Source organism: Eleutherodactylus coqui, chromosome 7, assembly GCF_035609145.1.
Source record: "Eleutherodactylus coqui strain aEleCoq1 chromosome 7, aEleCoq1.hap1, whole genome shotgun sequence".
Taxonomy (NCBI): Eukaryota; Metazoa; Chordata; class Amphibia; order Anura; family Eleutherodactylidae; genus Eleutherodactylus; species Eleutherodactylus coqui.
In genome coordinates this window covers 161,006,504-161,033,880 of record NC_089843.1, presented here as the reverse complement: position 1 = coordinate 161,033,880, position 27,377 = coordinate 161,006,504, and the positions used below count along the sequence as shown (strand labels likewise).

Here is a 27,377-nt window from a genome sequence, read left to right as displayed (position 1 = left end):
GCCATTTTGCTCAAGGGGGAACAGTTTTAGGCTCATACTGGTCGAGTGCTTTAAGATTAAAGAACATTTTACATGTAGGTTGGATAATGTGGTGTATGCTATTCACTGTCCCTGCAGTCTTCTGTATACAGGCAAACTACTATGGAAGTAAGGGAAAGACGCAACAGACAAATGCACAATAAGGAAGAAATTAATAGATGTAGCGAAACATTTTGTGGAAGCGAGACATCAGGTAAGTCAACTGAACTATTGATTGGTTTGCAAATGTAATTATGGAGGCGGAGTTTGTGTATTTAAAGAAGTATGTGGGGATGGTTTGTTATGCTTGAGAAAGGCTCTCGTGAGCTGAAATGTTGCATTTTATCTGTCCCTTTTCCTGGAACAATAAAAAGATGTTGGGAGGAGATGCTGACATTTTGCTAACTTTTTGGTCTCTTTTGGATACTGGGATGGATCAACCCAATGATGATTGCTGCATTCCGCTGATACATTTATGAAGGGGATTCCAGTGCTGTTCCATTTGTGTATGTTGGACAAAGCATTTATCATCATAATATTGGCAGGCAGAGATGAACGAATAGGTAGGATGCCTACCTCAGTCTAAGGAGAGTCCAAGGGGTCACAGAGTCATTGGACTGGGCATGGCTTTCATTAATATTAGAGGAGGGGACTCTATACTTGCCGTCTTGTGCAAGGAATCTAGATGGTTTATCATTTGGACATGGTTAATCCTGTAGGCTCAAATGAAGAATTGCTTTTTACTAGTTTCTTTTCTCAAACGTAGTTTTGTTTCATTACATGATTTTTTTATTTTTCTCCAAATATTTTTTTCTTCCTCCTTTAGGAGATACTAATCATATCTGTCTAGCATTAGGTTTGTATTTTTTGATACTTAGAGAGACTGTCTGTAACTGAACTCCTTTTATTCGATGAAGCCCAACGGCTATCAGACTGCCAAATTCGGAGTTTGTTAATTTTAGATTGACTGGACCGTGCAGGCTTGATAGTCCCCATTCTGGTCTTCTGGATGTAGTGTATTCCTTTGGACATTTTGCGGTTTCTAATGTCGGAAAGGAGGGAAGTTTTGTTTTCTTCATCTCTTACTTTATTATTTTTGTAGTGTTTTTTTTGCTTTAGTGCACTTTTGGTATTACACACCCACTCTAAATGCAGAAAGACTCATCAAAAAGATCAGTGCTTGTCTCAGAAGTTTTCCCAAAGAAACTATTAACTATGGCTCAACAGGTTTTAGGGAGGTCACGCTTACAACCCCCTTCTTTATGAGAAAAAAACAGAAATATGGACTTTCAAAAGTAAAATTTTACTTAAATTTCAATGGTTAGTGAATGAGGATAGAAGATTTCACATCTCATCAGGAGTAGTATTTGGCCACGGCCATCACAGCAGCCGACTTCTGATGACTGGAAGCTGCTTAATGTAGATAAGTCCAGTATGTGGAAAAAATATAATAAGGAATACATGGTTGGCTGTGGAGGCTGATCCCACAAGATACTATGCATATTGCCACTGTAGTTTGGTTTCCTCACTAAAATAAATCATCACTTTTAAACTACTGTTTTATGACTTCCCACCCCCAAAAATGGGCATGTGAAACAAGTGCAGTTAGTATCCTCTGTTCCCCGTGTCACCATTTAAAACTGTGAAAACTGGATTACGATACACATGTACAGCAGAGTTGGCAATCTCTGTTTTTCTTGGACAAAAGTCACAGTCAAAAATAAAAAAAAAATAAAATTTTTAAATGTACTGAAGTCTACGGAAGTTGTGAAGATAGACAAGCAAGTGACACCTATAGACTTTAGAAGACAGACTAACACACGTCTCCACCTCCTTTGGGCTGGACAGTATTGCAAATGGCCTTCAGGGATTTCCTGAGTGGTGGGGGTCCCAGAGGTAATATATAAATGATGGTTGCCAGGAAAATGCTGTGACCTACAACAAAGTTTTAAAAGATCCTCCCAACTTCCATCATTGGTGCCTTTTAAAAGTCTTCATCAATGTAATTTTTTGGATTAGAAATAAAGAGTATACTTAAAGGGTTAATGAAGAGAAGAGAGAGAAAGAAATAGGAAGATAGATAGAAGGGACTAAGAAAGGGTGTGTGGTTGAGGTCTCCTAGTTCCCCAAGGCCCTATACGTTCTGTGAGGCAGTAACAATCTCATGCTCAGCAGTAAGAGAGTAACCGCCTTTATCGTTACTAACTCTGTATACATTTTATCTGGAAGGTAATATTCATAGTTTTGTGCTCATACCACTGGAAAAAAATATATAGATCTAAAACCAATCAAACCTATCACAGAAATCGGATCAAAGACTGGAAAAATAATAAAACATAACCTTTATTAAATATGATTGAAAGGCATAAGCCACCATAACAATGTCAAAGGTCACCCACAAAAGGAAAAAAAAATAAGCAGGAGTCTAATAAGGAACATACAGTAGGTATCTAGGCTCGCCCTGCTGTGCCCATAATCCTCCGGCCCTATTAAAATCCCTGATGAACTAGCTAATCTAGAGAAATACTTTGGGACAATTTGAGTGATCATGTTTTAGTGTCTTTTGGTTCCTTATTGATGTTTTTTATTTACATAGTGGAACATATGTCTAATTGTTATGTGATTCTTTTGGGGGGATTTATATGAGTAATGTTATAGCTGCTGGATATCGAATATATATTTATATGTGCTTGCCACTGCATTTGATTTACATCTTGTCTATATGTATTCAGCATCTTTTCTTTTGAGTCTAATCCTATATCCTATTAATGAGAGTTCATTAGGGGATCGTAGGATATTGGAGCGTGGGGTCGCCCCCTTCTGGGTGATTACTCAGTTAATAGGACCATTGAGAATAGGGACATTGCAGAGCGAGTAAGTAGTTTTGTGAAATGATGTTATTACCATCACAATAGCTTCGTCTACAACTACGGGGCTGGCAGAGCTGGTGTTTCATCACTGATCTTGGCTGTCTTGACTCACTGCCTAACCACATGACTCGATTTTCTGTCATATGCTGTCAATTTAAGCAAACTATATTTTGCTAACTTTTGACGACCTATGATTACGCTTCTCATTTATCTATCATATGCAAATGTAGAAACATAGAGTATTGACTAGAGAAAACAACAACTACTCCACGTAGTCTTTCCCTATATCCCTATATGTTTTTTCCAATTTAAGGCCTCAGTCACACGGGTGCATCGGCATCCGTACACCGGCGCCGATGCGCCCGTGTGACTGACAGAAGACGGCCGTACCTGAAGACGGACATCTCTCTGCAGCGCTGCTGAAAGAACACATGACCGGCAATGGAGCCGGTCACATGTTCTTCCTCCCGGCGCTGCAGAGAGACGGCCGTCTTCAGGTACGTCCGTCTCCTTCCTGCAGTAACCGCTTACTTTAGTCTTTTTTTGTGGCCACCCTGGCGTGTTTTTATGCGCGCAAACACACTTCATATTTGCGCCTGCCCATTCACTTCAATGGCCTGATGCGACGGATAATACGCACCAAAATAGGTCATGCCGCACATTTCGTGAAAGATCACGCTCGTGAAATAACGCTGCACAAATACCCTGACATGAACGAGCCCCTGCTATACAATTACAGTCACTTATTTAAAGGCAACCACAAGGCTGCTGTCCTCGGTGAAAACACGGATTAAATGAAAGAGCCGCGCACATTCCCATCTGAAAACAATATTTTCTTGTCCTAATCTCGTGTCGCTGTGAGAAGCAGACAAGTGGTGGTCTGTACCGAACATCGCACGGTGTACCCGGATCACAATAACAAGACTTAATCCCTACAACGGCTGTAGGGCTCCTTTTCTAAGCTTCCTAAATGGATACAGTAGGACGAGAAAGCCAGTGCAACAATTAAACACAAAATATAATTGTTGGGTTCTGGAAAAGTTGAACTTAGAGTAAAGCTATAAAAGAAGAAAACACAGAATATAAGCTTGATAGAAAGTAGTCGAAGAAGAATTTAGGAATAATACTGGCTTTGTTCTGTGGCGCCTGCAATCTGACCAATCCCCAGTAGTAACTAGGATGATAAAACACTCACTAGGATGTTTTCCTCCTCGGCTTGTGGGATTTAGAGGGTTCTTTGATAAACCACACACAAAGCAATACTACCGCACTCTTCTGCATTTGATATCATAGAGAAGATATGTGAGAAGCATTCACTATGCAGAACAACGTGCCGCCGTCTGTTCAGATTTCCTGAAATATAACATATATCCGTATCTATTTACAAGATAAGCTTCATTCTAGGACATTTCTCTGCACTGAAAATCCACAGCATTTACAGTAGAGCCAAGATTTTATCAAATCTCATCCAAATGGTGTGAAAATATCTGTGCGAAATCCACAGGGGAATGGATGTAGTCAGCGGATTGTAAATCGTCGGCATGTCAATTATTTGCTGCTGATTGTCACCATGCAGAAGGCGAAATTTGTAGTGACTCCACAGCATTTACACACTAAATCCACAGCAAACTCTGCGCCATTTGGAGGAGATTTTGCACCTCCGGATTGTTGTTGTGGAAAATCCGCAAGAGATCCGCTGCTGATCATACCGTCAGGGGTACAGCAAGAACTAACCTGGGTTGGAATGGTGAAATCCAGGAGTCAAAATGTAGTACACGGGGGCACAGAGCTTGTCACAGTCAGAAACCAGAGAAAGACAGCGATACAAACAAAAACGGATCCTGATAACAGCAGGGTACTGTACAGAGGTTTAGGCACTATAACTGGCACCAAAGACCAAAGGTAGTGTAAAATGTGGCATTGTTTTCACTAATTGACCATGTACTACTACAAAGTGGCAGCTGGTAACCCGCAAATGTGGCTGGAGAGTGGCAAGGTAAGGGGCCTTTTACACGGCCAGATTCTCAGCTCAATGTTAAGGATGATTTAGACAAAACGATTTTGGCTCACAAATTGCTCAAAGCCGTCTTTTGAGCGATAATCGTTGTGTCTAACGGACATGCTGAAAGACAACGCTGAGCCTTATCAGGAATTCACAGTGGGATACAGCTGATACTATCAGCTGTATCCTGCTCCCTGAACACAGATGAGTATGAAGAACAGAGCGGTCCAGCTGTGTTCTGCATACCCCACACGGAGCGCACAGCTGTATTCCAGCTGAACGCTCCATGAACAGCCAAGGGGTGAAGAACGCAGCGGTCCAGCTGTGTTCTGCATCCCCCACTCGGAGCACACAGCTGTATAACAGCTGGGCGCTCCGAGCAGAGAACAGCTAGATGCAAAAGACAAGCGGCCTCTCTTGTCTTCTGCATGCCCCTGCTTGGAGTGCTCAGCTGTATAACAGCTGGGTGCATCCGAGCAGAGAACAGCTGGATGCAGAAGACAAGCGGCCCCGCTTGTCTTCTACATACCCTGCTCGGAGCGCTCAACATTTGAGTGATCACCTTGTGCTTAAAGGAACACAACGATTATCGCTCAAAACACAATTTTTGAGCGATAATCGTCGTGTCTAAACCAGGCTTTACGAGTGTTGGTCAACAATGCATGTCAATCAGCATTTGTTTATAGGACCAGGACTTTTTATGCTTGCTCCAGAAGCAATGATCAGCCAACAAACATGCGGTCACTTGTTCATCAGTCAATTGTTGTTCCTGTAGATGGCCCTATGAGCGGACAAATGTTTACGCACAATACTTGGGCCAAGTAAAAGAGACTTAGGCTTCTATTAGAAGAGCTGATTCTCATTTCCAAGAGCATGTGACATCAGCGCCCCGTGCAGACTGCTTAGACAGACAGACACATCGTTGACTCGTTGAACGAGAATCATTCAGTCTTTCACATTAGCTAATATGAAAGACTGAAGATCAGTGTTTACACAGAACAAGTGGTGAACGAGCCAACAATGAATTTTATGCCGGCATGAAACAAACGACAAGTGAGCAATTCTCGTTCGTCTTTCAATCGCCGGCTCGCATTTATACTGATTATCGTTCACTTTTGCTCATTTGAACGAATCATTCCGACTAAAAGCACCTAAACTGTCCAGAACAACAAACAGTAAAGAAGTATGCAGGTACATAAGAAAACAACAGGTTCAACTTAAAGGAGCTAATACTATCGACCTAACCTGAGGATATGTTATCAATAATTGATCGGCTAAATTCTGTCAGCTGATCGAGCGCCTGCTGTCAGCCCACAACATACAGCGGTACGGAGTGGAAGCAGTCAGCTCCGAACCCTGTGTAGTGGCCAGCACTTGTCATTGCAGGTGCAACTCACATTAAAATCAATGCAATGTCTGCAATTACCACTGCACAGGAGTCGGAGTGATCTGCTTTCCTTCTGACCTCTGTGCCGTGTGGCTCTGACAGTGGGTGCTTGATCAGCTGATTGGCAGGGATCCCAAGAGGCGAACCCTAGCTGATCAACTATTAATGACCTATCTGAAGGGCAGGTCATCAATAGTTTTTGCCTGAAAACCCCCTTTATGACTGAAACATTCCAACAAGTCAGCTTGTTTATGGAGCCATCTTTCATCAGACTGACGGATCATCACATAGAGGATCTCATATATAAATATGGACAATAGTCTTCCGTGGGGTAATGTACTAAAGTCTATAGAATGTGTGGCAGCAGGATAAAAACTGTTCCTCAAAGATCCCCAGCTCCGCTGAAATATTTATGAATGTAATTGTGTGTTTTATACAATGCTCTGCTGAGTTTTCCCACCTCCCCATCACTATTACCAGTGTGCTAGGAACTCCTATAAAGCATGAGTATGAGAGACATAAAACTGGATTATAGAATTGTAGCAGTTGCCAAGTAATTAGAGACTTAGAAGAAATCAAGTCACACATAATGTAAGAAAAAAAAAAAGCTAAGGCCATCTTTATTGCAGACGATATTTAAGTTATGGCTGAAGTTTTCACATTACTCCTCACAAGTTTTTTATGATAACCTGTATGTAAAACGGACGAGCCGCTGCTACAATTGGGACATCACAATCTGGAATTAGATGTATATACAGTTCTGGGCCCAAATAGTACAACGTAATTACAGGGTGCAGAGATTTTCCCGGCAGCCGACATAAAAAGCCCCTTGGAGGAAAATTTCTAAAGAGTAGCTGCAATTGCAGCCAACGTTGGACAGCCGCATATAGATCTATAGAAAGGTCTATATAGTTCTATGCGGGTGTCTTCAGCTGCCAGTAGGAGCCAAGGGGGCACAGCCCTGGGGTGGGGGTTGCATCCCCCTCGTTCTAGCGATCAGCGGGGGTCTCAGCAGATGGATGCCCATAAATCAATAATTTTGACAAGTTTATGACACGTCAAGTTAGATGAAAGTGCAGCTACTCTTTAAAACAACCCTCCGATCCTGGATGAAGAAAGATGGTCGCACCGCTTATCTGACTACCTGATGAACACTGTACACTAGTAAGAATCATTGAGGCATTAAATGCTGATCTAACTGGGCAGCACTGCTCACATGGACAGCACTGACCAATCCAAGTGGGCGTAGAGTCTTAGACTAATGATACATACTAGTATACATTGTGCATCAGGTAGTCAGAGAAGTAGTTTGTCTATCTTTGGTTCTCCAGAACTGGAGTGTCACTTTAAGTAAGGCCCATGTGCTCAGGGTTCTCTGGGACTATATCAACATCTGGTACAGATGAGCACTGTGCCATGTAAATAATGAAGGATACTTCACTGTGCTGATTGAGGAGGACCTCCACTGATAAAATACTGATGACCTATCCTAATACTATTGTACCAGATAGTTGGGAACCCCTTTAATACTGTTGCAACATAAAGACTTGTAATAATAGTGGGATCAACCATTGATGATTGTAGGATTCATGTCATAAATGTGAAAATACTAGGGTATCTGAGTCAAGGCTCCTAAGATGTCATAAAGGCTTCTAGATTAGGGAAAAATTGTGTCCTTTCACTAACATTGCATTGCCTGTAAATACAGTATAATAGGCTGATGGAGGGAGTGGTGGACCCACATAACTGTAACCAGAACGCCATTAGAATCATAGAATTAGACTTTTACAATCTTAAGGATGCCATTTACACTAGTGTAAGCACAGAAACTGTAGAGCGTGGAAGCTGGAGTTTGTCACTAATCACTGGAGGTCCAGTGCCACCTCACCAGAGGAGCAGCCAGAAAGAATTTTTAATGTTATTCCCTAACTGCCCCGGCCCTTAGGGGTGGGCAGGCACTGCTATCAGCCCCCCACCTTAACCTCAGGAAAATGTAACCCCTCTGTGTCCTACTTATTTAGTGACCCTACTCGGTAATATTGTCTCCTCTGAGGTCCCACTTAGTAATAATGTTCCCCTTTGCCTACACTACACAGCCCTCACCCCCTTAGCCTCTCGACAATGTCAAAAGCATTTCAACCATGTTGTTAACTCCTTCAGAGTAGTGCTGATATTTCGCTCGATTCCTCCGACTGCTCCCTTTTGATGCTGTGCGGAGGTTGAGGGGGTAAGGGCTGTGTATTGTAGGAGGAAGGGGACACTATTACCAAGTGGGACCACAGAGGAGACATTATCACAAAGTAGGGACACAGAGGGGTCATTATTAGAGATGAGCGAGCACGCTCGGATAAGCCAGTTACTCGAGCGAGCCTCGCTCTTCTTGGGTAACTGCATTCTTGTCCGAGTCTGCTCGGGGGGCAGCGGGGGATAGCAGGGGAGAGAGTGAGAGAGATGTCTCTCTCTCTCCCTCCTCCCCCCCGCCACCCTCCCGAGCACACTCGGAGAAGAATGCAGTTACTCGAGAAGAGCGAGGCTCGCTCGAGTAACTGGCTTATCTGAGCGTGCTCGCTCATCTCTAGTCATTGTTACTATGAGGATAGTGACAGAATAGGTAGAGCGTGCAGAGATAAATCATGGGTGAAAGAGGTCTTCTTGGTGGTCTGGACAGTTCAGGAGGCATTAATGACTAGCACCTTAGCACATAGCACCACAATATACGAATGGTAACAGGCAACTATCTAAAGTGTACGGGCAGCAGCTGTAACCCTTTTCAATCCAATTTGTATCCTGGTTTTCCTAGAGTGCTTACTCTTTTTCTGCCATTATACAACGGTGCTATCTGCTGACTAAAGCCAGTACTGCATGAGGTGACACGTTGGATAGGTTCAGACAGCAGAGAGGCTGGCAATATACAGTAAGAGAACCCTAATGGACGTCTTCCAACATCGGACCTGTACAGCCTTAAATCATAATGTCTTTAGACGTGAGACAGTGGATTGGAAAGGGTTAAACTGACTTACTAATAGAGAGTGTGAGCACTAAAAATGTTTCGAGCAGCATGAACTCTAAATACGACCCTGTGTAGAACGCAAAAAGGGAAAAACACACACCAACAAAATGAAAAACCAGTGTGTGATTTGTGCACCATCATAAATAACAACCACCTATTCAGTCTGCAAGTCCAACATTCACAGTATTGGCAGCTGGCACTTTTCTGGTTATCCAAGAGGAAGGTAAAGGCGGCTCTCCTTGATATTCAGAATTAAAAGCAGCACTTTATTTTATATAAAAAATATTAGATACAAAACCAGAACGCGGCGCACTAAATATAATGTCGCCTATTACTGTGCACAGTGTCCTGGGTTTATACATACTATTTCTTGATATGAAATAAAGTGCTGCCTTTAATTCTGCATCTTGAGGAGTGCCGCCTTTTTATCTTTCCTCTCGAATATTTGATATTCTTTAATTCAGGCTGCAGCACCTTTGAATTACCATAGAGTCGCGGTGAGCGGTGGGTGGCCATCAGTGAGTGCTGTTTGCATCTTTTTAAAGTTGGACTTTTCTAGTTATATTGTGGAGGATTGCTTAAAAGGATGCCACTAGAATAATAGATCTTCCAATATTTAACATTTACATTAAAGGGATTGTCCCGCGCCGAAACGGGTTTTTTTTTTTTCAACCCCCCCCCCCCCGTTCGGCGCGAGACAACCCCGATGCAGGGGTTAAAAAAGAACACCGCACAGCGCTTACCTGAATCCCTGCGCTCCGGTGACTTCTTAGGCCTCATGTCCACGGGGAAAATCAGATCCGCTGCAGATTCTACATGTAGAATCTGCAGCGGGTCCCTCCTGCCCCGCGGACATGAGCGCTGAAAATACGAATAAATAAGAATTTACCTATCCGTAGCGGGCGGCGAAGCTCTGCTCTTCCTCACGGCTGGATCTTCTTTTTCGGCCGGCGGATGAATTCCTGACGCCGGCGGCACGTCGCCGGCACGTCGTCGACGTGCCGCGCGCATGCGCCGGGCACATCCGCCGAGCCGAAGCAAGGGAGATGCGGCCGTGAGGAAGAGAAGAGCTTCCCGGCCCGCTGCGGGTGAGTAAATGCTTTTAATTCCTATTTTAGGTCTCCCGCGGATCCGGACGGCTTCCATAGGCTTCAATAGAAGCCCGCGGGAGCCGTCCCCGCGGGAGACCCGCACGAAAATGGAGCATGGTCCAGATTTTTTCATGCTCCATTTTTTTAAAATCCCTTTTATTGACGATCCGCGGGTATTTATGTACCCGCGGGTGGTCAATGCATCCCTATGGGGTGCGGATCCGCGTGCAGGTAATCCGCTGCGGATCCTAAATCATATTTTCCCCGTGGACATGAGCCCTTACTTACCTGCTGAAGATGGCCGCCGGGATCTTCTCCCTCGGTGGACCGCAGGGCTTCTGTGCGGTCCATTGCTGATTCCAGCCTCCTGATTGGCTGGAATCGGCACGTGACGGGCGGAGCTACACGGAGCCCCATTGAGAAAAGGAGAAGACCCGGACTGCGCAAGCGCGTCTAATTTGGCCATTAGACGCTGAAAATTAGACGGGCACCATGGAGACGAGGACGCCAGCAACGGAACAGGTAAGTGAATAACTTTTGATAACTTCTGTATGGCTCATAATTAATGCACAATGTACATTACAAAGTGCATTAATATGGCCATACAGAAGTGTATAGACCCACTTTGTTTCGCGGGACAACCTCCAGTTTCATGATGGCTATTTACTCACCAACCTTTGTCCCATGTTCTCTTTATTAAATATCTGCTGTATTACATGATATATTATATGGAACATCATCACAAATAAAATTATTCAGCATGGTTCACAAGGTGGAGTGTCCACTTCATACAGATAATTTAGGCTCTTCCATAATTCCATTCTCTAACTAATGTGTGTCGTATCCATAGTAATACGCAAAATACACAAATATCAGCTACCCAGAATAAGTAGATTATAGAATTGTGTTATTTTATCTTATGTGTTTGAGTTGGTTAAGTGGGATGACCCCGGATGGACAGCCATCGCTCCACTGAAATCAACCAACTCCTCTTACTGTTTCAATAAAAGTGTGGCTCTGAGCACTGGGGGGTCAGAGCTGTGACCTGCCCATTCTGGACATTAGTGAAGGTCCTAGACCGCACCAATGTGACTAAACCCTTATAGTATATCAGGAACTGCAGTATTTGGAAATACCCCTCTAAGTAGGACTGTAACCTGATTCTATATTACTTTATTCTTTATATCATACACTTTGTAGAACTGACCATTACTTTTCAGCACACCAAATATAGTGACCTATGTGTGTCGTTTAATTCGACCCCAAAACTTTAGGCAGTTTATGGCAACCATGATCCAGGAAAGATAAAGTAATCAAATAATAGAGATAGAAAACCCTTTTTGAAGCGACGCCATCGTCCAGGCTCATGATAGTGTGGGTGGTATCATAATATATAAGAAATTAGATTGGTCCAGTCCTGCTCCACGAGTGCAATGGTCATAGGCTTCAGGTTGTGGAGCTCTTATATCTGAGGGGATGGTACAGTCAGTAGACCTGTTGGCTTCATCTTGTTCATTCCACCATCCAGAATACAAACTCGGGGGTATCCCAACTTCACCAGATGTGCTGCAAACTAGAAGAGAAGACATAAGTAGAAATATCCAGTCAACCATCTATGTGCTTTCACTTGCTTTATACAAGGACTGCCAGACCACATAACTACAAATCTATAGATTAGATTATAAGAGCTTAGTAACACTTACGTTGACAAGACCACTTATCAACTACAGTAACATCTCTGACGTGACAACCTTGATAAAATGGTTTTGCTGGTCCCCTCAAAGATGATGGCAGGAATACATTTTTTTAAAATCCATCATATAATAAGCTGGCTTAAATTATGGGTTGGTCGTTTGGAGAGGATTCATGTATCTGTAATATACAGATTGCCTGCTGACAATGCTATACTCAGTCACATGACAAGAACACCAGAGAGCACAAACCCCACCAGTGGCATCTTCTGATATGTCTCGGTGACATAGGTGAATACTCCTTTCAAATTGCCTTCCCGATGGTGTCCTTCCATGATTGCCAGTTGCTCAGTAATCACTTTTCACAAATGCAGCGACATTTTGGGATAGACGTCCTCTTCCACGGTACCTTCTCCATTAACTAGGGCCTAAATAGTAATGTAATTATCTCCAGACATTTTCTCCCACTTAGGGTCATTTTACAGGGGATGGTGGTCAAGCATTTAAGGACTTGACAGTGATGTCAGTGATTGTCACTCCTGGGCTTTCACACAGGAGCGATGATTGATTGGTGATTGGAAGCATAGCAGCCTGGAGATTGCTTCCGACCGGCCACCTCCATTCACAGTAAACAGGTAGTCGTCCATAGATGAAGACTACCTGTTTAGGCAAGCTGATCATTGTTTGACTTTTACGCCTACCTAAACTGAACATCACATGATAAGTGAATGCATTATTGTTCGTTGCTCAGTCGTTGGCAGTGTTTACACTGAAGTATATTATTCAGTTCCGCATGATCCAGCAATAATCTGAATGAAAATCATTCCAGGTAAAAGGCCCCTTAGTCTCTAATAACCCTTTAACTTTCCTTCATTCTGAGTTATCCCATCTCCCCCCTATATTTTACTATCCTAAACCTTTTTCCACTTACACCTACATATTTGTTCTCGTTCCATATTGCCTCGTAATATTCTATATTTCTAGACCTCAGCACCCATCCTCTCATCCTCTATAGCCAATAATTCATCCGTTGTCTTACTGACTCTTTCATTTAGTGATACATTGTTGGACAGTTATATTGGAGTTGAAGAGAGAAAAATTCCAGGCGGGGGGCGCGTACTCTCAGGGTGGGCTTACAAGGAGAATTTACAAAGTGTAGAGCGTGAAGAACTTGACAGCTGCCCAAGGCAAGCTGACTTGTCAAGCATGGATCCTGTGTCACTTTTACTGGCCAACATATTGACATTACTTTTACTGCTGTCTACACTCTCCATGGATATTTATGATCAGCACTGTATACTTCAGCACTTACAGAGCAGACCCTAAATATACTGTGTATACATTTCAGAATGGGTTAATGGTGGCTGCCAGCATTCAAGTCCTAACATAGATTTTCTAAAGACGATGTGTAGGTTGGAGTGGCTGTCTCATTGCCGACCTATTTTCAGCTGGATACTTTAAAAGCCTTATATACAATAAATTGTATGTTCATATACTCTATTATATAGTTCTAAATGAATACACAGGGGTCCTCAGTTCAGAATCCTCATCTCTTGGCCAAGGTGGAGAGTCCTTACATGGAGCATCAACTAACTCCGGAGGAAGTATCATGTCCTGCAGAACAACTGAACACTTATGGCCAGGTTTGCATATACTATAGACCACGGCTGTTCTTCTAATAAGTGAGAATTGTCCAGAATGGAGGACTGCTTTAAGAAAGCTATGCCAACTCTGTTGGAGCCGATGTGGCCATCAGATTGGGTGGAGACATAAATCAAATTGACAGAAGGGTATTACTCAACGACTTACATAGCAAGGTAAAAAGGGAAACAGACAATGGTCTTCAAACCCCAAACATTCTAGTTCTGTTCTTGTTGTACAGATTCAACAACCGGATTTATATAATCTGGTCCTCAATTTAAAAAAAACAAAAACTAAACCTTACTATAATACAATGACTTCAGCACAGGTTTCTGGAGCTCAAACAAAAGAGGAGGTCTGGGAGCCGTCCACTGTGTACTGGGTGAAGGGGTCCCATGGGAAAACAGGAGTCAGTCCTAAATAAACTTTTCATTAAGAACAAGTGAATTTCCTTGTGAGCACTACATCCCGCTGACTATACAGCTGCCAAGGTCAACACACTTGTAAATGTCTTGAGGGAATAATCAGCAGTGGGCCTGCAGAACACTCCTGCCTGTTATAATGGCATTAGCAGGTAGTTAGCACTAATTTATTCCAGACAGGATAATTGGCTGATCAAAGCAGCCCTGACTACAGTGAGTGGCAGCTTATAAGAAACGCCTTACAGTGCGGGTTCACCTTAGTGAGTAGGTAATAGGGGAGAGCAGATATAAATGGGTACTTCTATTCTATTGCCCGTTGCAGGGTAAGGGGGCACCGCCATGGGGGAACTTCATCAGTCTACATTTCAGTTTACATTTTACTTAAATCTCTCCTGCTTGTAAAAGGAACAGTCTTGGTATAAGGAATACAATTTAGCTGATGTAAACATACCTAATTAACATAGGATGAAAGCAAACAAGGCTCACCCATAGAAAACATTCACTTTAAAGGGACACCGTCATTACCTTTGAGTTCCATAAAGTATAGTCTGGCAGCTGTGTTTCATACTCACTGGGCGCCCCGCTTCAGCGCTATGTCCCCACGAAGTCAGCGAGTGCCATCAGCTTGACTCTTTCTGCATGCGTACGTTACATAGAGATGAATTGGAGATGAGTGTGTGCAGAAGTCAAGCTGCTGGCACACACCAACTTAGCGGGGGCACAGCACTGCTAATATAGCTCTCCGGACACCCTGTTCCCTCACCTTTGAGCAATAAGACAGTTTACGGGGTTCAAAAGTGTACCTTAAGTCAACAGAAGGAACAAACAGACACATGATATCATGTCACTACGGATACAATGTCAATGTGGCCCATCAATATATGGGAGCAATATATGGGAGCTCTAGCAATATACGGGAATCAACAGTGGGAGGCATAAGAAGAATCATGATGGTAAGACTGGAACACAGTTTGTTCAGGTATTTTTATATACATGTTGTTCATCCTTACTGGCGGCATCGGTTAACGACAGCCGATTCGCCACCGGGCAATTTGTTTCTTGCTGCTCTTGAATTACAACCGGCTGAATAGCGTTTGTATCTCGCTGCACTGCGGTCACATTCACCAGTGCTTTCAGCACATCTTCCTCTTTGCCGCTTATAGTGCATATGTCCGAATCCGAAATACCATAAATGTGTGGGGATCGCCTAGGATGAATACCACACGTTACACCTTCAGGTGGCAGGTGACCTGCCCCCTGCTGCTTCACAGAATGATAGGAGTCCGTGAGGAATAAACCTCCCATCTACTACAACTCCTGTCATCTTAACAATAACACAAGTGGACAGAGAATACTGACCTCTCTACACCTCAGTTCATCTCAATGGCACAGTACTGCGGCAACAGTGAGGAAAATGTATTGGCTGATGAATGATTTTTGAAGACAAGGGGCTATAAACACAAAGCTCTCTTTTTGGATAAGCGATACATCTGGACATTTACATTGATTGTACCACATATTGGGCCATTTCCACACACACGGGTGATTTACGGTTTGACATGTGCCATCTTTATTTTGTGTTTTAGATGTTTTTTTTTACAACTATATTAACAGTTTTGCAAGCTGTTAAAATTATGACAAATGCAGAAAAAGGCCAAATTCAAACAACAAGGTCATAGAATGTGTGCTAGACTTTATCCTGGCTCAAAAATTGACCAGGCTGGAGAATCTATGCCGGAGATAAAACATAGGATAGCATTGGGGTGAAGTGCAATGCTAAACAAAATCTGGAAAAGTAGGGATATCGGCACAGCAGCTAAATGCAGGATAGTGCAAACCACCATATTCCCCATCACCATGTATGGATGCGATAGCTGGGCTGGGAAGAAAGCTGATAGAAGCAGAATTGATGTGTTTGAGCTGTGATGCTGACGAAAGCTGCTGCGTATGACCTGGACAGTGAGAGTAACCAACAGAGAAGTCCTGAATCGTATAAGACCCGATATATCACTGGAGGGGAAGATGACCGGACTCAGACTTACGGATTTTGGCCATGTAATGCGAGCAGAGATGCTAGAAAAATCTATAATGCTTGGACAGATCAGTGGCAAAATAAAACCCAGCCGCCAAAGGACACAATGGCTGATACTGTCAGAGCTGATACTGGCATGGATATCACACAACTGAAGGAAGCAGTACGAGACCGAAAAACATGGAGGGAGGGAGCCTTGAGGGTCGCCGAGGGTCGTGAACAACTAAAGGCCCTGTTTAGATACAACGATTATCGCTCAAAATTCTCAAAAGACGTTTTATGAGCGATAATCGTTGTGTGTGTCTGCACTGACATCGTGCATTTTTGTTAAGCCGTCGCTCATTGTTGTCTTTTAGCGTGCTGAAAGACGATTATGAGCCTTATCAGGGATACACAGCGGGATACAGCTGATACTATTGTTTCAGCTGTATTTCGCTCCTTGACCACAGGCTGGGTATGAAGAACAGAGCGGTCCAGCTGCGTTCTCTATACCCTGCACGGAGCGCTCGACTGTATAGACAGACACTCCATGAAGAAAACAACTAGATGCAGAAGACAAGCAGAGACACCCCGCTTGTCTTCTGCATCCTCTGCTTGGAGCACTCGACTGTATAACAGCCGGGCACTCCATGCAGAAAACAACTAGATGCAGAAGACAAGCAGAGACACCCCGCTTGTCTTCTGCATCCTCTGCTTGGAGCACTCGGCTGTATAACAGCTGGGCACTCCATGCAGAAAACATCTGGATGTAGAAGACAAGCGGAGACACCCTGCTTGTCTTCTGCATCCTCCGCTCGGAGCACTCGGCTGTATAACAGCTGGGCACTCCGTGCAGAAAATAGCTGGATGCAGAAGGCAAGCGGGGACACCGCTTGCCTTCTGCATCCTCCGCTCTGAGCACTCAGCTGTATAACTGCTGGGCACTCGGAGCGGGGAACAGATGGCTGCAGAGGACAAGCGGGGACACCCTGCTTGTCTTCTGCTTCCTCCGCTGGCAGCGCAAAGTCATCGCTCATCTTGCGCTGTAAATGACACAACGATTATCGCTCAAAAGTCACTTGAGCGACATCTTTTGAGCAATAATCGTTGTGTCTAAATGGGCCTTAACAACAGCAACAAGCTGTTAAAATGCACCAAATTTACTACAGGCATTTGCCATTTTTTCACTAAATATTGGTATACAATATTTAGTGAAAAAATACAGCAGCCATAAGGCAAAGAGAAGTATGTCTAATATGCCAAGTCATGGTAAATGTACCTTGGTATGTCATTTGTTCCATGTCATGAATCTCCTCGTTACTATACGGGAGTGATAGTTACTCTCGTCATGAGGACAGCCCATAATAAACAGTTTGTGCCTTAGTTTTGCTGTATGAGAATGCAGCTCTAACAAATGTATCTTTTTCGTATAAGCAAACGTCATACATTTTGCAAACGCTAAAAGGTAACACTTTAGATAATAATACAACACAAAGATGACATAAGGAGAAAGTTAGTGCGAGTGTTCAAAGCTGTCAAGCAAAGAAATGCTGTCTCTAGAATTATGGGGAAAAGAACAAATGGCGCTTTAACTTGTATTACCATGGCTTTAGCAGAGCCTTTGAAATGGAAAAGTCAAGCTAACTTGGAATGGAGTTGTGGTTTTAATCTCGCATTATTTACATTCTCTGAGATGCTCCACATTTTCCCTATACCAGTTGGAGAATGCATGCTTGGCACAGAGGTGGGTGGCAGAGCCATAACAAAAGCTTTTCTTTTTCATGCCAGCACAGAAATAGACCAAGAGTCGGTCCGGTTTTTTGATCTATACATTCCCTACATCTTACTAATACCCACATCATCAAACTTCAAACAAACTCTGGGGTCCCGCTATTACCACTGACTGAGCTTTGAAAGCGGTTCTGCTCCTTGTACGGAGACTGTGAATAGACTAACCAGGAGATCAGATCATACGACGGCACGTCAACTATTCCTAGCGCCATAAATGAATGCAGTAGTAGAGCGTTTGCAGCACAGTCATTCTAACCACAGGAACAGAAAGCCCAGGAAAGGTTTCAAACTTTTTTGCTTTCTGCTATCATTCTTGAGATGTCCTCTTATTAATGAGGACAAATATAAGATGTGATATTTGTGAGGGCAAAGTCATCTGAAGGTCATGCGATTTCCTTGGCTCCATATGTGATTTGCAATCCTTAAAAGATAATTTTGGTAAAATCCATGGAATACAAGAATGTGTAGGAATGCAACTATTCGAGAAGGGCAAATCTTATCTACAAAATACAAATGGCTGTCCCCTAGTCTTCTATAGGCTGCTTCCTCTACCATGTAGATGATGATCCATCTTCTGATCGCTGTAATCCCTTGCCACATAGCAGATGTAGTTTACAAAGCTACTTCTCACATATAGTGATTTTTACAATCAAGATTTTGGGAAAAAGTCAGACTATTGTCTACTAGGGGTGGCATGGGAGGAATAATGAAGGGTTAGGAGATGTATGGAAGGACTGCATGTGTCTTCTACAGTTACTAATAAACTACATATCTATAGTCATTGCTGCATGGGATAGAACAAAAATCATACACATGTGATTCACGACGTGGAAAGTGTTTTTGTCTGAATTTTAGTACTGGCAAATTTATGGAAAAATCATGTCTCTCAGGGAAAATTAACAGATGGCCAGGTTAGAGGAGTTTTCCCATAAACATAAATGCCCTTAAAAATCTCTAATAAAAAAAAAAATGTAATTCCCTTCTTTTAGAAATATTGCACTGTTCTTGAGATCAGCAATTACCTGCACTCCGTGTATCCAAAGCAAGAAGAGTCCAGTTTGTGCAATATTTGTCCCGCTCTCCCTGGATTTCCTCAGCTGAGCAGCGCTCTCCTAATGTTGCACATGCTTAGAACACATATCATCTGTCTGTTCCCAAGATGCTTGGCTACTTCCATAGACTTCTATGAGCTCCTTTGACATCAATGCAGCCAATATAATCAGGGGCGTAACTAAAGGCTCAGGGGCCCTGATGCAAAAGGTGAGCTGGGGCCCCCCTCTATCTATATCTGTACCCGTACCCATAGCTAAACCATGCTGCACAGAGACATAACTTGAAGCTCCTGGGCCCCGATGCAAAACCTGTAACAGGGCTCCCAACTATAATGCTTTATTCATAGTACTGGGCTCCCTATATGGAGAAGAGAGGCCTTATGGGCCCCCTAAGGCTCCTGGGCCCGGGTGCAACCGTATCCCCTGCATCCCCTATAGTTACGCCCCTGCATACAATATGATATGAAGCTGAGCATGCGCAGTGAATTGTCTTTTCATCCCCAAGATACACTCTTACTGCACATGCTTGGCCTTATTATATTGTATGGGCTGCACTGATGTCAAAAGAGCCCAGAGAAGTCTATAGAAGTAGCTAAGCATCTCAAAAACAGACCGATGATAACTGTGTTCCGAGCATATACAAAGGTTGGGAGAATGCCGCTCAGATAAGGAAAAATGTGGGGCCAACTGCACAAAATTTACCACAAAATCCTGGAAGAGCCGCAGGATGAAGATTGCACACATTGGACTCTTCCTCGTTTGGACACATGGAGTGCTGATCTCAAGAACAGTGCAATATTTCTAAAGAAGTGAACTAGAAATGTATTTTTTTAGATTAGAGATTTAAAATTGTAACATTTAATTTTATGTTTATGGGAAAAAAAACCTTAAAGACCATTCTTCTGCTTCTAGTAGACTAAAGGCCTTGTACTTTGCCCATATAGGAAGGTAGGGCATGGCGATTGATATTATTAATTTAATTAATTCCCCATTTGAAAGCCCCACAATTCTGACTATATTTTTATATTATCATTGTCTTACAGCTGTCATTGATAAAATGATCCTATTATTGGCTAAGGAGCTATACTTGTTTAGCGTTTATCGCAAATTGAGTTCTATAGGTTTAGTAGTTGGGATTAGTAGTTTTTCTATTGTCAAGCCAAGATTAGAAAGTGCAACCATAACGATGGAGTGAGTCAGACAGAAAAACAAAGCAATTAAACTATGTGCAAAACTGTAGATATGAGATAGATAGCAAGCGAGAGAGAGAGAGAGAGAGAGAGAGAGAGAGAGAGAGAGAACGATAGATAGATATGAGAGAGATAGATAAGAGATAGATAGATATGAGATAGACAGATAGATAGATAGATAGATAGATAGATAGATAGATAGATAGATAGATAGATAGATAGATAGATAGATAGGAGATCAGGGGATGCGGTTGCACCCGGGCCCAGGAGCCTTAGGGGGCCCATAAGGCCTCTCTCCTCCATATAGGGAGTCCAGTACTATGAATAAAGCATTATAGTTGGGGGCCTGTTACAGGTTTTACATTGGGGCCCGAATCTTCAAGTTACGCCTCTGTATGAGATAGATAGACAGACAGATAGATATGACAGAGATAGATATGAGATAAGGCTGATTTAGACACAACAATTCTCACTCAAAAATCGTTAAAACCATCTTTTGAGCGATAATCGTTGTGTCTAACCTCACTGACATCGTGCAGCTTTCGTTAATCAGTCTCTGATCATTCTCTTTCAGCATGCTAAAAGACAGTGATGAGCCTTATCAGGAGTTCACAGCAGGATACAGATGATACTATTGTTTCAGCTGTATCCAGCTCCATGAACAGGGCCTTGGTATGAAGAACACAGGACTCCAGCTGTGTTCTGCATACCCCGCTTGGAGCACTCAGCTGTATAACAGCCGGGCGCTCCAAACAGAGAACAGCTGGATGCAGAAGGCAAGCGGCCCAGCTTGTCTTCTGCATCCCCCGCTCGGAGTCCAAAGTAATTGCTCAACGTTTGAGCGATCACCTTGTACTGTAAAGGCACACAACGATTATCACTCAAAAGTTGCTCAAAAGACATCTTTTGAGTGATAATTGTTGTGTCTAAACCAGGCAATAAATAGATATGAGATAGATAGCTATGAGATACATATGAGACAGATAGATAGATAGAGATAGATATGAGATAGATAGATATGAGATAGATAGATATGAGATAGATAGATATTAGATAGATAGACAGACAGACAGGATATTCCATTCTCTAATGCTAAAGGACACTTGCATACGGCTTTTTGCTAGACCAACAGAAAAGGCCTCTTAAGGTTCACAAGCAGTGGAGCAAGCAAGCAGATCCTTTGAGAATTCTTATCAAAGCTCAGATCTTTGCTACTGGACAAATGCCAGTCCCTAGAAAGGACAAAATAATTACAACATATTTTATTAAACACACTAGTTTCCAAAATACAGAAACTTTATGTTATCTGCATGTGGCCACATTTCTACAAACCAAACTGCAATGATGTATCAGAGCACATAAAATGTACTTGAAGCTAGAAGTCCATCCCCTTGCGTATGATTTCTCAATTGCCAAGTTATAGCTTGGAGTCTTTTCCATCTCTTCTGATTAGGAGGCATGCAATATTAGAGGTCAAAGCGAGATCATGCGAACCCAGAATATACACCCATTTGTAATACAAAACTACATGGTTTCCATGGCACTCATCTGAATGTAGAAGCAAATGCTGGGTGACTAGAGTGAGAGAGAATTACACACGTAATAGAATCAGCCTTTTACTTTGGTAGCCAAATGCCTATAGCCTATAAGGAATATTCTGCTATACATTCAAGTGCTTGAATTTAAATTGATGCTCCAAGAAAAAGTGAAAAATACAATTATTACCCAGCTTGGATGTATGTACCCCAGCCACAAAGTCTGTCTTACGTAGTTATTGTTGATTGAGTGATCCATGGGTGTATAGGTACCAGTATAGGAAATGACTCACTATAAAAGCTACAACCTACTGTATATTCTGTAAGTCTCTGGATGGTCATGACAGTTGTCTGGGATCAGAGATTGCAGAGAGACTTCAGGAGCAACCTGCCAGAAAATACCTGTAGATCCCATAATCACAGGGACCAAATAAGTAAAACCTTGGAGCTGGTTTGGGCACCTCCAATCCGGGCAATAACTCTGTTCTGAACTTTGCTCAGATTATCTCTTTAACATTTCTCTTGCGCTGCAGAAAGCAGAGATCATTTCTGATGAAGGTTAAAAAAGTAGCCAAAGACGAAAATGTACACAAAAGGGGCCAGCCAGACACACTTCTTGTAATAAGATGCCCAAAAAGAAATTAAAAGTTTAAGTGGAAGCTCTTCTACTAATGGAGTTTCATTCACTATGAAGTCCATCAGATGCCATAATAAAGGAGCACTTTTCTTTCTTTTTTTTTTTTTTGGGGGGGGGGGGGGAGAGGAGGAGGGTGTCCATCATATCATCAGTGACCTCTACTGTGAAGATGCTAAGGGTAAGAAAGGCCTTTGCGCTCTTGTCTCGAGACTAATGGAGTTACTGGGATATATTTATTGTATCTACAGTATATAACAAACAGTGCAGATATAACATACACAAAAAAGATAAACCAATGTATGCATGCCCGTAAGAGCGCAAAGGCCTTTTTTACCCTTAGCATTTTCATATAGTGCCCTTCCTAAGTAAGAAATAGGTGACATTGTCCCTGCGCTCTCCTTGTACTTCTAACTTGGATTCTCTGTAGACCTTGGGACCACTTGATAAAAGACCACAAACGTAAACCAGGACTTCAGGGTGCTAGCAGGTAAAGTCCTATATTAGAAACCCTGTTAAGCACCAGGAAAGGCCACATCTTGCTCATTATATCATGGAGCATATTACTTATCTAGGCATTTTCCCACTCACTCTTGTTATTATTCTCTACTGCGAAGAATCTAGCTCTGTAGCCCTCCAGATTGTGTATTCTGCACTTTTCGTCCGACCTCCAAGGCACATGTTCAGCACTCTGACAACACTGTGCCCTGCAGTTAATAGGCAGATTTCTGAAAATAGGTCTCCTCTGCATTTTTTTCTAACATCCCAGTCACATGGCCAGCATTCTAAGAAGGCTCTGTGCCCTGCAGTTAATGGGTTAGATTTCTCACAACTGTCATAAGGTAAATCTATCTTCTTGCCCACAGCAACCCATCACAGAGTGGCTTTCATTTCGGATTCTGCTTTTGAAAATGAAAGCTGCATTGTGAATGGTTGCCATGGGCAAGAAAGACGGCTTTTCTTTATGACTGTTGCCATTAACTGCAGGACACAGAGCTTTCTCAGAGTACTGGTCACGTGACCTGGATGTTAGAAAAAAGTACAGAATACACAGCCTGGAGGAGAGGAGCTACAAAACTGCATTCTTCACAGAAGTCAGTGATATTGCAATGGATTCTACTCCCTTTCCCCCAAAAAACAACCCAGAGTGATTTTTTAACAAATCTATGACTAAGGACAATTGAGGCCCAATACACATCAGTTATGTTGCTGCTTATTTTTCCTAAGAATTAATAAAACTTTTTTAAACTCGCTTTTACATATTTTTTAGTCACCATTGGGGACTTGAACTTGTGATCATTTGATTGCTCATAGAGTATAATGCAATACCATAGTACTCTATTATACCGCATTCTGACAGGTAGTCTATCAAGTCACACTGCAGGCATGGCTTAATAGGAAATCAGAAGGACCCAGGCTGCCATGGCAACTGCACAGCACTTTGTGATGTCATCGTGGGCAGCGGCATTAGATATCCCAAAATACTGATCCTGAAATTGAAATGCCACTGTCAGAACTGACAGCAGCATTTAAAGGTTAAGAGCCTCGATCAGTGTTCATGCAGATCACAGCTGTTGCGGGTGGGCATCAGCTATCAGAGACAGCTCAATGACTCCGGATCCCGATCTATATAAACCTGGAACCCCAGAATGTAACTGGACGATCTGTGGCATTAAGGGGTTAAAAAGCTGAGAACTAATCACATTCTAACTAGATTTTCCAATAAGTATTATACAGTCTGTGGAAAGCCAAATAATCTATAATTACGTAATTAGGTACTGGCTCAGTGAAACCCAACCTGGAACAGACATTGTTATGGCTTTAGCCAGTTACTTTTCATGAAGAGCGAGCACTGTAGATTGATTCCAGTAGGAAGGTCATGGAGTCAGTGACCGAGGAAACATCACTGCGTGAAGAAAACAGAGCTAGGGTTTCTTTTGGCTAGGCTTACATCTACATCAGGAAAGGCATGATCCTCAGAACGCACTCCTTACTCCCATACACAAGGCTTTCAAATCACTTAATAGTAATAGAGAACAGATATTAAGAAATTAGTTTCACAAGGAGCACAAACAGCACTGCGTTCTCCTTGCTTCCATTAGGACAAGAGCGAAACACAAGAGAAAACCTATAAATCAAAGTTCTATAATGTGCAGAACAAACATTACCAAGTTATTTTGTACATTTTAGTAATTTTTTCACTTGCAGAAAGAAAGAAAGAAAAAAAAGTATTTAGTCAGATACCAATTGTACAAGTTCTCCCACTTAGAAAGATGAGAGAGGCCTGTAATTGACATGATAGGTAGACCTCAACTATGAGAGACAACATGAGAAAACACATGCAGAAAATCACATTTTCTGATTTTTAACGAATTTATTTGCAAATTATGGTGGAAAATAAGTATTTGGTCACCTACAAACAAGCAAGATTTCTGGGTCTCACAGACCTGTAACTTCTTTTTTAAGAGGCTCCTCTGTCCTCCACTCATTATCTGTAGTAATGGCACCTGTTTGAACTGGTTATCAGCATAAAAGACACCTGTCCACAACCTCAAGCAGTCACACTCCAAACTCCACTATGGTGAAAACCAAAGAGCTGTCGAAGGACACTAGAAACAAAATTGTAGCCCTGCACCAGACTGGGAAGACTGAATCTGCAATAGGTAAACAGCTTGGTGTGAAGAAATCAACTGAGCAATAATTAGAAAATGGAAGAGATACAAGACCACTGATAATCTCCTTCGATCTGGGGCTCCACGCAAGATCTCACCCCGTGGGGTCAAAATGATCACAAGAACAGTGAGCAAAAATCCCAGAACCACACGGGGGAACCTAGTGAATGACCTGCAGAGAGCTGGGACCAACGTAACAAAGGCTACCATCAGCAACACACCACGCCGCCAGGAACTCAGATCCTGCAGTGCCAGACGTGTCCCCCTGCTTAAGCCAGTACATGTCCGGCGCCGACTGAAGTTTGCTAGAGAGCATTTGGATGATCCAGAAGAGTATTGGGAGAATGTCATATGGTCAGATGAAACCAAAGTAGAACTGTTTGGCAGAAACACAACTCATCGTGTTTGGAGGAGAAAGAATGCTGAGTTGCATCCAAAGAACACCATACCTACTGTGAAGCATGGGGGTGGCAACATCATGCTTTGGGGCTGTTTCTCTGCAAAGGGACCAGGACGAATGATGAGGTTTAAGTGCAAACCTCCTTCCATTAGCAAGGGCACTGAAGATGAAACGTGGCTGGGTCTTTTAGCATGACAATGATCCCAAGCACACTGCCAGGGCAACGAAGGAGTGGCTTCGTAAGAAGCATTTCAAGGTCCTGGAGTGGCCTAGCTAGTTTCCAGATCTCAACCCTATAGAAAACCTTTGGAGGAAGTTGAAAGTCCGTGTTGCCCAGCGACAGCCCCAAAACATCACTGCTCTTGAGGAGATCTGCATGAAGAATGGACCAACATACCAGCAACAGTGTGTGCCAACCTTGTGAGGACTTACAGAAAACGTTTGACCTCTGTCATTGCCAATAAAGGATATATAACAAAGTATTGAGATGAACTTTTGTTACTGACCAAATACTTATTTTCCACCAAAATTTGCAAATAAATTCGTTAAAAATCAGACTGTGATTTTCTGGATGTGTTTTCTCATGTTGTCTCTCATAGTTGAGGTCTACCTATGATGTCAATTACAGGCCTCTCTCATCATTATAAGTGGGAGAACTTGTACAATTGGTATTTGACTAAATACTTTTTTTCCCCCCACTGTATTTTAAATGCAATTCTATACGCCTATCCTGAACCACATGTTTTTGAAGACGATATGAAAAGCAATCTGGATACAACTAATGCAATGTGTTATGCCTGATGCTTGGCTTGAAAGGACAATGCATGATGCAGAGATTCAAGGAGCACTGAAGACAACACCAGTCATCGTCTGCACTGGGAATAACATACAGTAGTAGCTGGATCGTTCTTTTAAATGGTCACTAGCTTTTCAAACATCTTCTGCTAATACGATAGCCATTGTGATAACTAGCAAAACTGCCATTCACCTAAAATGATGCTTTTGTGCAGAAAAATCACTCTGAAGTACCTTCCTTCTAACTTGCTATCTACTGCCTGTTGTCATGTGATGTTATCTCTGTTACTAGAGACAGCAGGATGTTAGAACAGGAAAGGGATAAGTCATCCTGTTCATTGAAGTCTATGAGAGCAGAGCAGAAGTAGGTAGAGGAAAGAAAGGTCAGACACGCACAGATGTACTTAGAGCTAATGGTGAGTTATTTAATGCAGTTTATTCCCATCTCCACTGCTCAGTACTGCTGAACTCTGCCCTATATGATGATGTTATCGGTGTATTACAAACTGGTAAAGAGCACAATCTGCAGTTCTCCGTTTGGTCTATAGTGTCCACACAGCAACAGTCTCCTCCTACTAGTTTTGAGAAAACTGAGAATTACAGATACAGGCTACAGATGGGAAAGAAGGGGAAATAGAGAAAAATACAGGATACAAGTCACACCATGCTGAGAAATATTGTTATTCCTAATGGCAGCTTATCCTAAGAGGTCATCTGAAAAGTTAGGAACGCCTTACGTTGCTTAACTAGAACACATATAGGCTCATAGCTCCCCCATAACAGCAAGAGCGACACATTGTTTCTACCTCCGTAACACTGCCTCACCATAACTGAGTTAGCCACACAGTAAAGCCCCATAACTGTTCTGAGTCATACAGTGCACTGCATAATACTGCCAGCCACACAGTTACCCCATAACTGGGCCAGCCACAAAGTGCCCTATATAAGTGCCAGTCACGATGTGCCCCACCAGAGAATGGAACTTACCTGTCACTACCCCAGTGTGGTATACCACTGCTCACAATCACCTTGCCTCTGTAACTGGGCAGAATAAGAAGCACATAATGTAAGTGCTTTACACCCTCTACTCTCTAACCCAAGGAGGCCTGTATAGATAGATGGCAGTGCAAGAACGCAGCACAAGATAGTGATTCCTCAGACTGCT

At 42.7% G+C, this 27,377-nt stretch overlaps 1 protein-coding gene across 1 annotated transcript in view; it reads right to left on the bottom strand.

Annotated features, from left to right (window-relative positions):
* Positions 1 to 11,053: 11,053 nt before the first annotated feature.
* The window catches only part of TBCK (TBC1 domain containing kinase), a 233,466-nt gene continuing 217,142 nt past the window's right edge, over positions 11,054 to 27,377 (bottom strand). The window contains exon 26 of the mRNA XM_066573900.1: positions 11,054 to 11,951. Within this exon, the coding sequence (XP_066429997.1) occupies positions 11,841 to 11,951 (111 nt within the window). The 3' untranslated portion in view covers positions 11,054 to 11,840. The remainder of the gene's footprint in view (positions 11,952 to 27,377) is intronic.